The 14,490-nt window shown below is 37.3% G+C and overlaps 2 protein-coding genes across 5 annotated transcripts; one reads left to right on the forward strand and one right to left on the reverse strand.

Annotated features, from left to right (window-relative positions):
- Positions 1-6,889: 6,889 nt before the first annotated feature.
- On the reverse strand, positions 6,890-14,206 carry LOC133879542 (probable inactive heme oxygenase 2, chloroplastic). Of its 4 annotated transcripts, none has more exons than XM_062318142.1 (5): positions 13,581-14,206; positions 13,194-13,417; positions 12,016-12,123; positions 11,785-11,916; positions 6,890-7,892 (listed from the first exon to the last, which is right to left on the reverse strand). In XM_062318142.1, the coding sequence occupies exons 1-4, from the start codon at positions 14,107-14,109 to the stop codon at positions 11,824-11,826; spliced, it is 954 nt and encodes a 317-aa protein (XP_062174126.1). In that variant the 5' UTR covers positions 14,110-14,206; the 3' UTR covers positions 6,890-7,892; positions 11,785-11,823. The 4 variants fall into 4 exon arrangements, with proteins under 4 accessions (XP_062174126.1, XP_062174125.1, XP_062174124.1 ...); XM_062318141.1 differs by lacking the exon at positions 6,890-7,892 and adding an exon at positions 10,779-10,950; XM_062318140.1 differs by lacking the exon at positions 6,890-7,892 and adding an exon at positions 10,923-11,650.
- Positions 7,082-9,550, forward strand: LOC133879541 (beta-hexosaminidase 2). The gene is made up of 2 exons (XM_062318138.1): positions 7,082-7,844; positions 8,468-9,550. The coding sequence occupies exons 1-2, from the start codon at positions 7,082-7,084 to the stop codon at positions 9,424-9,426; spliced, it is 1,722 nt and encodes a 573-aa protein (XP_062174122.1). The 3' UTR covers positions 9,427-9,550.
- Positions 14,207-14,490: the final 284 nt, after the last annotated feature.

Consider the following 14,490-nt stretch of genomic DNA (forward strand, 5'->3'; position numbering starts at 1 on the left):
TCTCAAACAACTTTGCGTAATTTAAATCTCAATAACAGTAAGCAATCAAAAAATTTCAAATCAATTCAAATAACGCTTTTCATTCATGCAACAACTCTCATAAACATCATTGCTATATCTCAACATAATTGAGATATACTTGACATTTTAATTTATTTTCAGCAAGCTTTCCAAGCTTCTTTATCGGATGAAGTGACTGAATTATCGAAAACGTTAACTGAATCATCGGAGCTCTTTTTTGGCAATCAAGAAGGGATTTACTTTACGATTAGTTCTAATATTTTTTCCTATAAATTTGCTTAATGTTCACTTGGATTTCAAGCTGCAACTCACGTATTATTTTGTCATTGCAAAACACCGTTATTGAACGGTACCTAATGTTTCTCAACGTTGCCAGCGAGTAAGTTTTTTTTTGTTTAAATTGCCACAGTAATTTAATGAAGGCGTGTTTCCTTGTAATCTTGTGAAAGTGGGTTTGATCTAGTTTTGACACATAGGTTGCTTTTGAGTTACTGTATTTTATGTCACTAAACATGGCCTTTTTTTTTTTTTTTTTCTCAAATCAACAGGCAGAATTTGAGGAAGATTGAGGTGAACAACAGTTCATGTTTTTAAATGTTATTATGGCTACTTTGTATTATGTCATAATTTGATAAAGATTGTTTGTTTTAATATAGAGCATCAGAAAGAGGGTAAATTTTATTCTTCAACTCCATGAAGAATCCCCTAAGCCATTTGAAAGTGTAAGTGTCTTGCAAAAAGATTTTTAAAAGAAAAATGAACTACTTACTTTTTGCCTTTCAAACACACCACGAGAATTTTTTTTCTTGGATTTTTCCTTGAGATTGCTCTTTATATATTATGTTTACATTTTTCTTTTCATTTTTGATATTAATGAAAATTCACTTATTTTGTTAACAATTTTGATGACGAAGCTCTCAGCTCTCATCTCTCTCCTTCCTTTTTTTGAAGTTGAATAGCGAGCTTAACAACTCCAATACTCATCGCTTTCCTCTCAGACTCTCCCATAAAATGTCTTCCGAAGATGCAAGCTCATCAATCTACTCCTTAATTTTCAAATTCGAGCTAATGAATGCTGAACTCGAACGTGTAACACACCTGTTAGTCTCTTAAGACTTTAATACAGAAAATAAGGGAAAATGAGGAAGAAAGAAGAAGAATTGAAGATGAAAGAATGTACTTTTATTAAAGAGCCGGTTCAAGATGGCTAGTCTCCACAATCTTAGCAATTCAAGGAGCCAAGTGCCTCCATAGTTCACAATGAACTGAATACATTTCAGAATACCAAAATCATCCTATCCTCTCCTACTTATACAACACAAGAACTAACAAGAAGCTAACTAACATAAATACTACTTCTAACTGCTACAACTACTAACAGCTAACCACATTTCTAACTGCAGCTTGTATCTCCTTCAAGCCACGTGTACTGCTCCAATTGGCCTATTACAGATCACGTGCTTGAGGAGGATAGCCCTAAGGTTAGTCTACCTGTATGAGTTGTAGAAGCTTGTTACTCAATTAGCTTAAATCATGTTCTAAAATCTTCGATGCATCTGATAAACATTAATTATGGGAAGCAGAAAAAACAATCTAATGTATCCTAAGGGATTTAGAAAATGCTGAGATCTACATACTTTGAAAACTCTCTCATGATAACTAGTGATTTTAATTATTCATGTACGTTATGAAGCTCTCAATTCTCATCTCTCAGATCTTTCCTTTTTTTGAAGTATAATAGCGAGGTTAACAACTCCAATACTCATCTCTTCCTCTTGAACTCTCTCAAAAAATGTCTTCTGAAAATGCACGCTGATCAACCTCCTCCTTGATATCCAAATTCGAGCTGCTGAATGCCGAACTCGATCACGTAATTGAGGAGGATAGCCCTAAGGTTGGTCTGGCTGTATGAGTTGTAGAAGCTACTAACCTAATTACCTTAAATGTTCTAAAATGAGCAATGCATCTAATAAATATTTATTAGGGGATTTATCCTAAGAGATTTAGAAAATGCTGAGATCTACATACTTTGAAAACTCTCTCAAGATAACTGGTGATTTTAATTAGGGTTAAATACAAAATTGTCCCCTGTGGTTTAAAAACTTTATTTTTTGCCCATTGAGTTTTCAATTTTATCATAAGTGGTACCTGTGGTATAGGAAAATATGAAAATGGTATCTCCGTCCATTTTTTCATCAAATCTACATCAGTGCCACGTGGTACCATTCAAAATGCGACAGCGACATGTAGTCACACTATTTTTTTAATTTTAAGGCTTTTTTAAAAATTAAAAAAAAAAATTGTAGGGGTGGCTTTTGGGCCAAATGGGGGTGTTGGACACCCCCATTTGACCTAGGGGTGGTTCGGCCACCCCCAAGAGCAAAACAGGAAAGAAAAAAAAATGATTTACTTTAGGGGTGGCCGAACCACTCCCGTGGCCCATGGGAGTGGTTTGGTCACCCCAAGGGCAAAACATAAAAGAAAAAAAATTGGTTTTTGCCTTAGGGGTGACCGAACCACCCCTAGGCCAAATTGGGGGTGGCCACCCACTCCCATGTGGCCCAAAAGGAGCCACCCCTACAATTTTATATATTTTTTTATAAAAGCTCAAAAATTTTATTTTTTTAACATAAAATAAAATAAAGTTAAAAAAAAAAAAAATAGTGTGGCCACATGTTGCATTTTAAATGGTATCACATGGCGCTGATATAAATTTCCGTCAATTTTGGATGGAAAAATGGATAGAGATACCATTTGCATCTCTTCCCATACCACAGGTACCACCTATAATAAAAATTAAAACTCAGAGAACAAAAAATAAAATTTGCAAATCACAGGGGCAAGTAGGTATTTAACCCTTTTAATTATTCATGTACGTTACAAAGCTCTCAGCTCTCAGCTGTTTCCTTTCTTTTTTTGAAGTTGAATAGCAAGTTTAAGAACTCCAATACTCATCTCTTTCCTCTTGGACTCTGCCAAAAAATGTCTTCTGAAGATGCAAGTTCATCAGCCTCCTCCTTGATTTCCAAATTCGAGCTGATGAATGCCGAACTCGATCGCGTGCTTGAGGAGGATAGCTCTGAGGTTAATATGCTTGTATGAATTGTAGATGATGCTTACTTAATTAGCTTAAATCACGTTCTAAAATCTACAATGCATCTGATAAATATTTGTTATGGAATATATCTTAAGGGATTTAAAAAATGCTGAGATTTACATACTTTGAAAACTCTCTCATGATAAGTGGTAATTTTAATTATTCACGTACGTTACAAAGCTCTCAACTCTCACCTGCCCAGGAAAAACCAAAGAAAAGAAATTAATTAATTAAAATTAACGTTGTAGATTGAAAATGAACAAAATAATATACAAAACATTTTTTTTGATTTGGAACTATTTCATCACATCAACCCCAAGCTAATAAATTAAATAGATTTTAAATCCATTTTGTGGTTGTTAATGCTCATGTATTCAAACCATTGAATAACGCCTTGCTGACAAGTGACAAACATCTTATCAATTACTTCTTTTTCGTTTCATCATCAAGCTTCTTTTTTTCCACCACGAATTACTGTAATTTCTTTTAAGTTTGGGAAATTTACCACCTCCTTCTCTCCAATAAATTACTGGAAGAGCCCTTAAAACGGAGTCAAAATTTCTTGAAACAGTTGAAAAAAAAAAGTTGATAAAGAATCTTAGAAAGAAAAAAAACAAAAAAATCATCTTTAGATCACCGCAACTGGTAGGCCGGTTAACGATTAATTGTGTTAAAATATTAATTAAAATGATTAAATTTACATATTCTTATTGGTTTAAGTTTTTAGAATAAGTATTGATTTAATATGATATTCGAGCTTAAACGAGTTGGGTCACATTTTATTAAATTATTTCACATGTTAGGCCTCATCTATTACAAGGAAGTTTGAGCGCACGTGAAAGTGAGTGTTAAAGTATGATTAAATGATTAAATTTACCTCTTCCGATAAGCTTAAGCTTTTGAGACAAATGTTGATTTAACAAACTATAACCAATGGTTATTGAAGGCCGAAAATTAACCGGTAACCATTTTTTCGTAAGCCTATCATTTCCAAAAGCAGCTGCAGCCTCACTCTTGGCTTGCTGCAAATTGAATCAGACTCAAGTTTATACAAATTTCACAAAACCTGCAAATAAATTGGGGTAATTACCTTTTCCCCCATGAACTACCAAAAAATACGCAATGCCCCCATGAACTACTAACTCGACCAAAATAGAGCATTCAACTACCAAATACAACCATTTTCTCTCCTTCCATTAGTTAGAGGGGTTAAAAGAAAAAATTAAGGGAAGTTATTGTGTAGTGTTTTTAAATAGGAAAGTAAAAAGCAACTTTGTCCTCTAAATTTAAGAAAAATGGTTAGGTGTCTGCTGCTACTAGTGCTCTAACGACAAATTCGTTATACATGACAACAGGACCAACTTGAGGGTCGGGATGCAACATCCTCAGCAGCAAGTGTAATGTGGCTTCTACACTGATCCTACAAGGATCGGAGGAAGTTATTGAGGTGTAGCCACTGAACATGTCTTTTAGCAAAAGAAAAAAAGAATTTCTCAACAATGCTTATTCTCAAACAATGGCTCAGTGTGTTGTAACGTACATATACACCTTTTGGTTTTAATTAATATTTCTTTTATAGATTTTAAGTATATATAATATATTATAAATTCGTCTACCTGTTACTCGGTTATTAACCGCTTTTGTTAATTCTTATAACTGGTAATTGCAATCAGCCTAATTGCTCACCGGTTGCGATTATTTGTAGTTAGTGGTTATTAACAGTTAATAACCGTTCAGTTTGCATACTCCTATTGGTTGCAGTATATCGAAGGTGGACTTTGTACACAACTGGATGGAGAACCACTTTGAAGAAGAAGAATATGAATCACGTTGGAGAACTTTCGTAAGAATCACGTTGATCTGATGTTGTCGCGATACCCGAAGGATGTGAAGAATCACGTATATCTCGTGTTGTCGTGGACTCGTGGAGAAACAATGAACTGAATCTTGATCCTTCACTCCTCCTAATCCTAGAAAGGTTTTTCCGATGTAATGTTTATGCCCCTTGATGAGTGACTAATGTCTCATCTAACAATTTTTATTGTTACTCATTTAATAAAAAAATAAAATAAATAAAAATTAATTAATTAATTGGGGCAAGAAATGTGATCTTTCTTAATTTTTTTTAAGAGATAACCATGTTCTTTCTTTCTTAATATTGAATAGACTCAGATTAGTACAAAATTACAAATGCTAAATCATCTTTTCCCGTGAACCGTGGCCGGTACGAATTGGTTAGTTGACCATGACTGCCTGACTGGTGTTGGCTTTAAGAACAGCATTTTATCTTCGTTTAGTACCGACCAAGAATAGGGTCTTTGACTTTTGGGCCGTAGCCCCAAAGCAAAACTCCAAGAAATAAACGGACAATTTTTTAATTTTTATTTTTTCTAAATTGAATTAGAAGAAATTATTTTAATTTAATCTATTAAATTTAAATTTATTTTTATTTTTAGAACAAGCGTAAAAGGTACGGGAAAATTACATGTTCTGTTAATTTAATTAAAAATGTATGTAAAAATTACATGCTTTAAAGACAAACCTCAATTTAATAAAGACATACCTTCAATTTAATTACCAAATAAAAAATAGAATTAGAATATCTTGTTATTTGACTGTTCAAAATTCGGACAACCTAAACAGAAGACTGATTATCGGGGCAGGTTAGAATGCGAGACCTAAGAGAAATGATATTTTATATGAGAAATGATCCCTACACTTATTTCTCACAACAGCCTCACAACAAGCTGACGTGGCTAGTAATATTTTATTATGTTTTTACAAAAAGAAAACAAAACAAAACAAAAAATAATAATAAAATATTACCAGCCAGATCAGCTTGTTGTGTGGCTGTTGTGATAAAGGAGTGTAGGGATCATTTCTCATTTTATATATATATATATATATATATATATATATATATATATATATATATATATATATATATATATATATATATATTCTTATCACACTCTTATTTTATTGGGCTAATGTGACAATATTTATTAGCCCTTTGGATAATAGGGGTGTACATATCCTCTATTCGCACATCTGTTATATGCGAATGCGATATTAACCACATCCTCGTAGGCTTTATATATATTATTATTTAATATTACGCAGCAGGTAGTTTAGATGGTTTGGTTGGCGGTGTTGTTCTTTTGTATAACATTTGTGCAAAAAGGTAAAAATAATCTGAAATCAATATATTTTCAAAACATTAGGGCTTAAAAAGAAAATTAAAACAAACAAAAAATACTAAAAAAAGATCTAAATTATTTTTCAAAATCGTTTAAAATAGACTTTAATAGATTAGAGACCCAAACAAGACTCAAAAGACTAAAATAGGCCCAAAAGAATTAATAGGCGGATAATAACTGTAGGATGCATTTAGTAAAAATATGATATAAATATCTAAAAATGATATCCATATTTTGAGGATACAAATAATAGTATTTTCATCTACATGTACACCCTTATTGGATAAGGGAAGAGAAAATGTTAGATTTACAACACCAATACAACAACTGCACAACAACTATTCACATGAGGGTGTGCCCTACACACTGGGGCCCACCCTCATGTAAGGGGTTATTGTACAGTTGTTATGATGGTGTAGTGTAAGAATCAAATCTCATGGATAAGTCTTTGTCAAAAAAAAAATTAAAAAATTAAGGACTAATAGACATTAAGACATGAGCCCAATTAAATAAAAGGCATGCAGCACTTGTATGCAAACGAAAGCCACAAAATGCAAAAGGTAAGCAAACGACAAGAAGACGAAAGCCACAAAATGCATAAACTATAAGCAAACGACAAGAAGACCGGACGTCCGGCCGGTCATGGACACCATATGTGGCCATCCATGACCTTTAAAGGAAAGGGCTTCTTTCTTTTTCCCCACTCGGCGGCCACTCTCGTTACCATTGAGCTCTGCCCAATAACCCGCCAGAACTGACGAAAATGCAATCGATGCTATTCATTATATGTGAAGCATTGTGCTTCTTGGTCTTCCCAATCTCATCCGAAATTATTAACGCGTGGCCAAAACCACGAACCTTTTCATGGCCCAAACCGCAGGCCACGCTGGTCTCCCCCGCCTTCACCATCGCTGCCCCCAACCACCCACACCTCTCCGCAGCCGTCAAACGCTACCTCCACCTCGTCCACACCGAGCACCACTCTCCCCTTGTCACCCCCTCCGTCAATCTCACACCCTCCAACGATCCCTTGCAGACCCTTTTCATTGCAGTCTCCGATCTCGCAGCCCCACTCCACCATGGAGTCAACGAGTCCTACACTCTCGCAATTCCCTTATCAGGGCCTGCCAATCTGACGGCTGAGACCGTGTGGGGCGCCATGAGAGGCCTCGAGACGTTCTCGCAGCTCGTTTGGGGCGACCCTTCACGCGTGGCTGCGGGGCTCTACGTTTGGGACGCTCCGCTCTTTGCGCACCGCGGGGTTATGTTGGATACTTCTAGGAACTATTACCCAGTGGAGGACATACTGAGGACGATTGGGGCGATGAGTGCCAACAAGCTGAACCTGTTCCATTGGCACATCACGGATTCGCACTCGTTCCCGCTGGTGGTGCCGTCGGAGCCTGATCTGGCGGGTAAGGGGTCTTACGGCCCTGATATGCAGTACTCTCCCGATGATGTGACGAGGATTGTGCAGTTTGGTCTGGAGCACGGGGTCAGGGTTCTCCCAGAGATCGACTCGCCCGGTGAGTTTTCATTCTCTTCTGCTCTTTTGCTTTGCTCTCCTTGTTTACCTAGCACGTAAGGCATTGTATTACTGGCTATATATAGGTGGGCAAATAATTGTAGGACGGACCCAATTACAAGGAAACGAACAATTAACAAATTCTTAGGCTTTTAGACATAAAAGACTAAGATGAGTCACATGGCTGAGCCATTTAATCCTGAATCTTTCCATCTTGATGCGTACCAAGTAAGTTGCAGCAAATTCATTCCTTTTCCCAAATCATAGGGCATAGGCGGCCGGGGGGAGGGGGGGTGGGGGGGAAAGGCTCTACCAAAGTAAAACTCTCCTCTTATAGTGTTAATGGTGTTAGGATACCATTGGTTCCTGTGCTTTTGTATATTACCATATTCGTCTCACTCTGTTAGTCAATTTTCTACATAAACCTTCTATTTGTATCTTATAGTCATATCAAGTGATACAATTACAACATCAATCATCTACTTAGGCTCCTGTATGACCAACTATTTCAGTGACTCCAAACTCAATCCTTTCACTTTGAATTTGAGGCATGTTTCATTGTCATGTTTTAATTATTGGAAGGTGTACAAAAATTGAAAAGGTTGGTTTTTTACTCGATTGCAGGCCATACAGGATCATGGGCAGAAGCCTACCCCGAGATTGTGACATGTGCAAACATGTTCTGGTGGCCAGCAGGAAGCGAGTGGAAAGACCGCCTTGCCTCTGAACCTGGAACCGGCCATTTGAACCCCTTGAACCCCAAGACCTACCAAGTCCTGAAAAAAGTCATCAACGATGTGGCCACCTTATTCCCAGAGCCATTCTTCCACTCTGGAGCAGATGAGATCATCCCTGGTTGTTGGAAAGCTGATCCAGCCATCCAATCCTTCCTATCAAATGGTGGAACTCTCAGTCAGCTCCTCGAGATCTTTGTCAACTCAACTCTCCCTCATATTCTATCCCTTAACCGAACCGTGGTCTATTGGGAAGATGTTCTATTGGATGACAACGTGAAGGTGCCAGCTACAGTTCTTCCCAGAGAGCACACCATCTTACAAACATGGAACAATGGCCATAATAATACCAAACGGATTGTTTCTTCTGGATACCGGGTCATAGTGTCATCCTCTGAGTTCTATTATCTCGATTGTGGACACGGTGAATTTCTAGGGAATGACAGTCAATATGATCAACAAGCAGGAGATAACTCAGGAAATGGTGGCTCATGGTGTGGACCTTTCAAAACATGGCAAACCATATATAACTACGATATAACATATGGGTTGAGTGAGGAGGAGGCCAAGCTAGTGCTAGGTGGGGAGGTGGCACTGTGGTCCGAACAAGCAGACACTACAGTTTTAGATGCAAGAATTTGGCCAAGAGCTTCAGCAATGGGAGAGACACTGTGGTCTGGTAACCGGGATGAAGAGACAGGTATGAAGAGGTATGCAGAGGCAACGGATAGGTTGAACGAGTGGAGGTATAGAATGGTACGAAGAGGTATTGGAGCTGAACCACTTCAGCCACTTTGGTGCGTTAGGAACCCTGGCATGTGCAACACAGTTCAACCCTTTGTTAGCTAGTTTTTTCTGAACAGGATGTTATCTTTCTTGTATGTTAACAAGTAACTCCCTCATTTGATTGTCAAGATAGAAGCAAAAAACCCCAATTATATATGGCAATTGGATCTGCTATCTCATCAAATAATATCTAATATCTAATATCTACAACTACTATCTATTACAAATAAACTTTTATGCTCAACGTACTTAGATTTTAAGAGGGTTATTAGCAAATTAGGTTGATAATCATCAATTGAGACATATTTTAACATCTTCCTGCCGTCCGTTCCAAATCCCAGAAACCCCAAATCTTCAACTTGGTCCGCATAAATTACATACCGGTCACGTCCCGAAATTCACACCAAATCTTCTCTCTGCGTTGAATGGTTGAGTTGGGGTTGTTTTTATAGCAAAGGACTTAAAATGGGCCAATTGCTGTTTGATGGGGATGTACAAATGTTTGATTGCTTATGTCGGTAATTATTCGTGTGTTCTTTTTTTCCCGTGGAATCCTTGTATAAATTTCAAAACAAGTAACATGTGTTCTCTCGTGTGATAAATTGTGGTAAACCTACAGACATTACTATTACATTAGCCCTTTCTAAATTGTGTTAAATTGTGCTAAACATAATACTTTTGCCATTTCTAAATACCCAAAATTTAATTACCTTTAAAGTTTATTTTCTTTTTGTATTATCTGCAGTCATGGAGAACGTTGGAATAGCCAGTTTTGGGAATCTCTGTCGGTAATAAGGAATATTAGTTACCTCTTTCTGTACTTTTGAAAATTAAGGGCTTTTGTATTTTGTTTGTCGACTGAAATGAACTTAGGTCTATAGGTCTCTCGTCACAGTAGCCAAAAACCTCTCCCTTGTCCCTTTTGAGTCCTGACTCCTGAGTCACCGAACCCACCAAAAAGAAATCACTATAGCCTACAAATCGGGTTCGAGAGGTGAAGAACAAACAGGTCATGGTGAGAATTGTGAGCTATCTTTACAATCTTATAGCTTTCTCATGGTGTCTAACAACTGTTGGGTTTGCTTTTATTGGAACAGTTCAACAGGGTAATTATATTCTTCCTTTTCTAACGGATTGAACAATATCCTCCAACTGGGTCATGCTTTAAAAGGTCGGTAATTATCTCAAAACAGCTTCACTTGGGTAAAGAGTCTCCATTTAATATGCTTTTATTGTGTCCGCTGCGTCTGAAAGACATTTCTGGAACCAGTTAAAAGTAATAATTTTGCGAGCTGAGCCCGTGCTTTGGAGGAATATTTATATGATGACGATGATGTGAAGAATCAAGTTAGTCGGCATATGGATGAGGCAAGTTGTGTGAAACATGTGACTGAGACTGAGCCAATAATGAAGAATATAGCTGCAACTAAATCTTTCTTCATCTTTGTTAAAACTAAATTTATAAGTGACCAAGCAACGATAATGAAGTTTGGTAGACTCAGACTATATAGGACATTAACCAAAACCGCCTACTTGTGGATGATAAAAATTCCCAAAACCACCTATTCCCACGTAGATCCTCCAAGACTGCAAATAATACAAAAGGGGCAAAAAAAAAATTAGGAAGTAAGAAGGTAATTACATTGTGAATATTTAGACGGGGCAAAAGTAATATATCTGTAGGGTTTAACACGTTACATTAGAACTCCTATTACTTGTCTTCAAATTTATACAAGGATTTCACTAACAAAAAAAACCATGAAAAATTACCAAAAGAAGCAATTAGAGCATTTAAGTCCTTTGTCGTAAAGGCAACCCCAACACAATCATTCAACGCTTTAAGGGAGAAGATTTTTTGAGAATTTTGGTGTGAAATTCAGGACGTGGGCGGTAAGTAATATATAGCGGGTGGAGTTGTAGATTTGGGCGGGGCAGTTGAGGGATTTGCATCGACGGCTGGGAGATGTGCCATGCTTTCAATCCGGGGATTGTGGTTTTTCTTTGTTGAGATAAAGTTGCTTGAGATGGGAATGAATTGACTAAAAAAAATGACTGGTAGGTCTTTGCATATCAGAATGGCTGGGAGATTGTCGATTGGATTTCAATATATGATCCGAAGGATAAGACCTGTGATACGCTAGCAATCGGTGGGTTTTGATTTCTGCAATGAATCTGTTGGTTTCGGGCAATGGAGATTTAAAATGATAGAATTGAAGTGTGGTCTATGACTCTATGGTGCGGGAGATCCAGCCACCTGATTATCAAACATCCAATCCAGTATGCCTTTCTGATGGGATAAATTATCAAGGTTATCAAGCTGATAAGAAAAGGTTCAAGGTAATAGAGCAAGCTTAAAATAATAAGCAACACATCTAACTATTCCATTGAATGATGAACTGTAAATTGAAGTTGCAGCTTTACCTTTTAACAAACTATCAGAACTGTAAATTTTAGATGACTTCATAAGATGATCAAGCGGACAATCTGCCCCAAAAACCGAAATGACTTTGTTGCTTCTTTTAGGCATTTGTTTTTCTCATCACGAATCCAGTGCTGCATCAAAGCATTTCAAACACCCAACTGATAAGTATCAAAAAATCTTCTAGCAAAAGCCAACGCAAACCAGTTAGACATGACAGCACATGTATTAACCTCTCCAAGCATGTTGAGCTTCTCACGAACATCTTTCATCAACTCTGGCACATCCCCCTCCCATCTGTAAAACTCCAGTTCCCTTCCTTCCAAGAGCTTCTCAGAAGCCTAAATAAAAAATAATAATAATAATAAAATTCACATGCTAGAGAAACATAGCCATTTCAAAATATTTAACTTTGTTTCACGAATCCAAATAGGAAACGTTCAAGCAGATTATCCACCCATCAAGGATCATCCATTGAAAAAAGAAAAAGAAACACCCACTTTGTCCAAATGTTAAGCAAGTGCATGGGAGTCGATAAAGGACTTGTAATTTGAGATAAAAGTAATACAAAAAAATAACAAGCATATGCACAAGAGAATAAATATGTGTGTGCCCGTGTCCATAAAGAAATCAAACCCATTGACAACTTTAAACTTGAATCTACACTAGATAAATGAAGGAGCACAACCCCAACCGAAGTATATAATCATTTTCCATACCATATTTTAATTATTTGGGGTACAGTTTCTGGTTCAGAACCAATGAATTCCACTAACCTACCTTTTCAACCACCATATCATCTAAAGTTGTGTCTCCCATCTTAACTTACTACTTCCACATATACATGTATCCTTTTTTTTTCCTGACAATTTGTTTATCGGTCTTCTTGGAAGCAACCATAATCCCTCCACTGACTCCAACACATTCAAAATTATATAGGTTCATGGTAAAGATTCAACAGATTCATTCTTTAATATGGATAAGCTTGTGGTTCTGTGCCACCATTTGTTCGATTTGATATAGTTTTCCAAATTTCTCTTGCCTTAAGCAGAAAAGAAGGCAACTTCCTCATAACCAATTCCCACTTTCAATAACACAAATTATCAGCACAATTCCCAAATGGAATTTCCTGAACTTGACATTCAGATGCAGTTGTGAGCATCGCACAGAGAGGGAAAAAAACAAAAAAAAACAAAATGAAACAAAACAAAGGCTTCCACGCCCAGCGAAAGAAAAAGATGTTACTTTCATCACATTTCATTGAATTAATAGTAAGATATGATTTTATAAAATACACAGCAAAGCAATTATAAAGTTTCGAAAAGGTCAGATACAGAAACTGCACAAGTATCTGTCCAACATAACATCAAATTGTCAAACCATGGGGGTAAGAACACAAATTCACACGTACCTGTCTTGCTATGACTTGACCTCCTGCTACATGTGCAAAATATATATTGTAGAAATGGCACAGGAACAACGGGGCACTGTTCTCTGCAAGCTCCTCCAAATACTTGGCATAAGAAACTCCCGGACTGCCAGGGTCCGGAATTGCAAACCCTTGTTGGCTAAGCCACTCTAGATCTTTCCCAAGACCTTCTGATCGTTCCAATCCGGTTTTTCTGAAATAGGCATCTATAGCAAAATCATAAATTAGATTCTCACAAGCAATAAGAACCCCCAACGCTTATGTCCTTGCATCATTATCTCATTATAGATTTGTTAAATCAATACTTTTCCCAAAAAAATAATTTAATTTGAAAATAATTATAGTTACTATAAAACTAACTATACTCACAGGCAACGTGGCTGGATTCGTCGACAATGCGCTCCACAGTGTTGAAGACGAGCTTGCTATCAACTAAATACTTCAGGAACCCGTCCATGATGGGCTGCCACGTCACTCCTCCTCCTCCACCACCACCACCAACATCATCGTTACCCTCCTCTTCCTTATCGTCTTCACTGAATGAGTCTTGGTCATCATCGTCATTGCTACTCTTGTCAGCTTTTCGGAGTCTCATAGCGACGAACCTCATCTCCTCGGTGATGCCTTTGCTCTCTCCCGGGTACTGCCTCCTGTACCTCTTCCTCCTCCTTAACACCGGTGGAGCATTCTCGGGAGGCAGTGAAGAAGGTGACGATGTGGACGCCGTGGCGGAGTCAGAGCAACACTGGATTAGGGCTCTTCCCTTCCAAATCTCCTTCCTCTGAATCATGTTCGCTGGGATTCTCAACGCATTAGACGACGGTGGAATTGGAACTGAAAGCGGTGCAAGAAGATGATGAGGAGGTTGTCGCATGGTTGTTGTCTCCATCAACGACATCGTTTTAGAGGAGAGAGGATGATGGTGCTCTCAGCTTTGAATTTCCCTGCAGGCTGCAGCTCACAGCCACCCTCTCTGCGAGACGCGGAGTCTATACTTGGGCTTGATGTTAATGGACTCCAAGATCCGGCTGTCTTTTATCAAGGTCTACGGTTGATTATTACGGGGCCCAGGGGAAATTTGGGTTCTGTGAAGTGGGATTTAAATAAATATTTAAAATTAAATTATTAATATTTACCACATTTTAAAAAAAATGTAATAAATATCAAAGTAATAAATGCTAGAAACTATATTTTTATCTTACAATACTTATGCGTTAGTTCTAACCAATCCTTGAATCAATCATTGTTAAAAAAAACTTAAAAATTAACGTGACATTTC

Source organism: Alnus glutinosa, chromosome 10, assembly GCF_958979055.1.
Source record: "Alnus glutinosa chromosome 10, dhAlnGlut1.1, whole genome shotgun sequence".
NCBI lineage: Eukaryota > Viridiplantae > Streptophyta > Magnoliopsida > Fagales > Betulaceae > Alnus > Alnus glutinosa.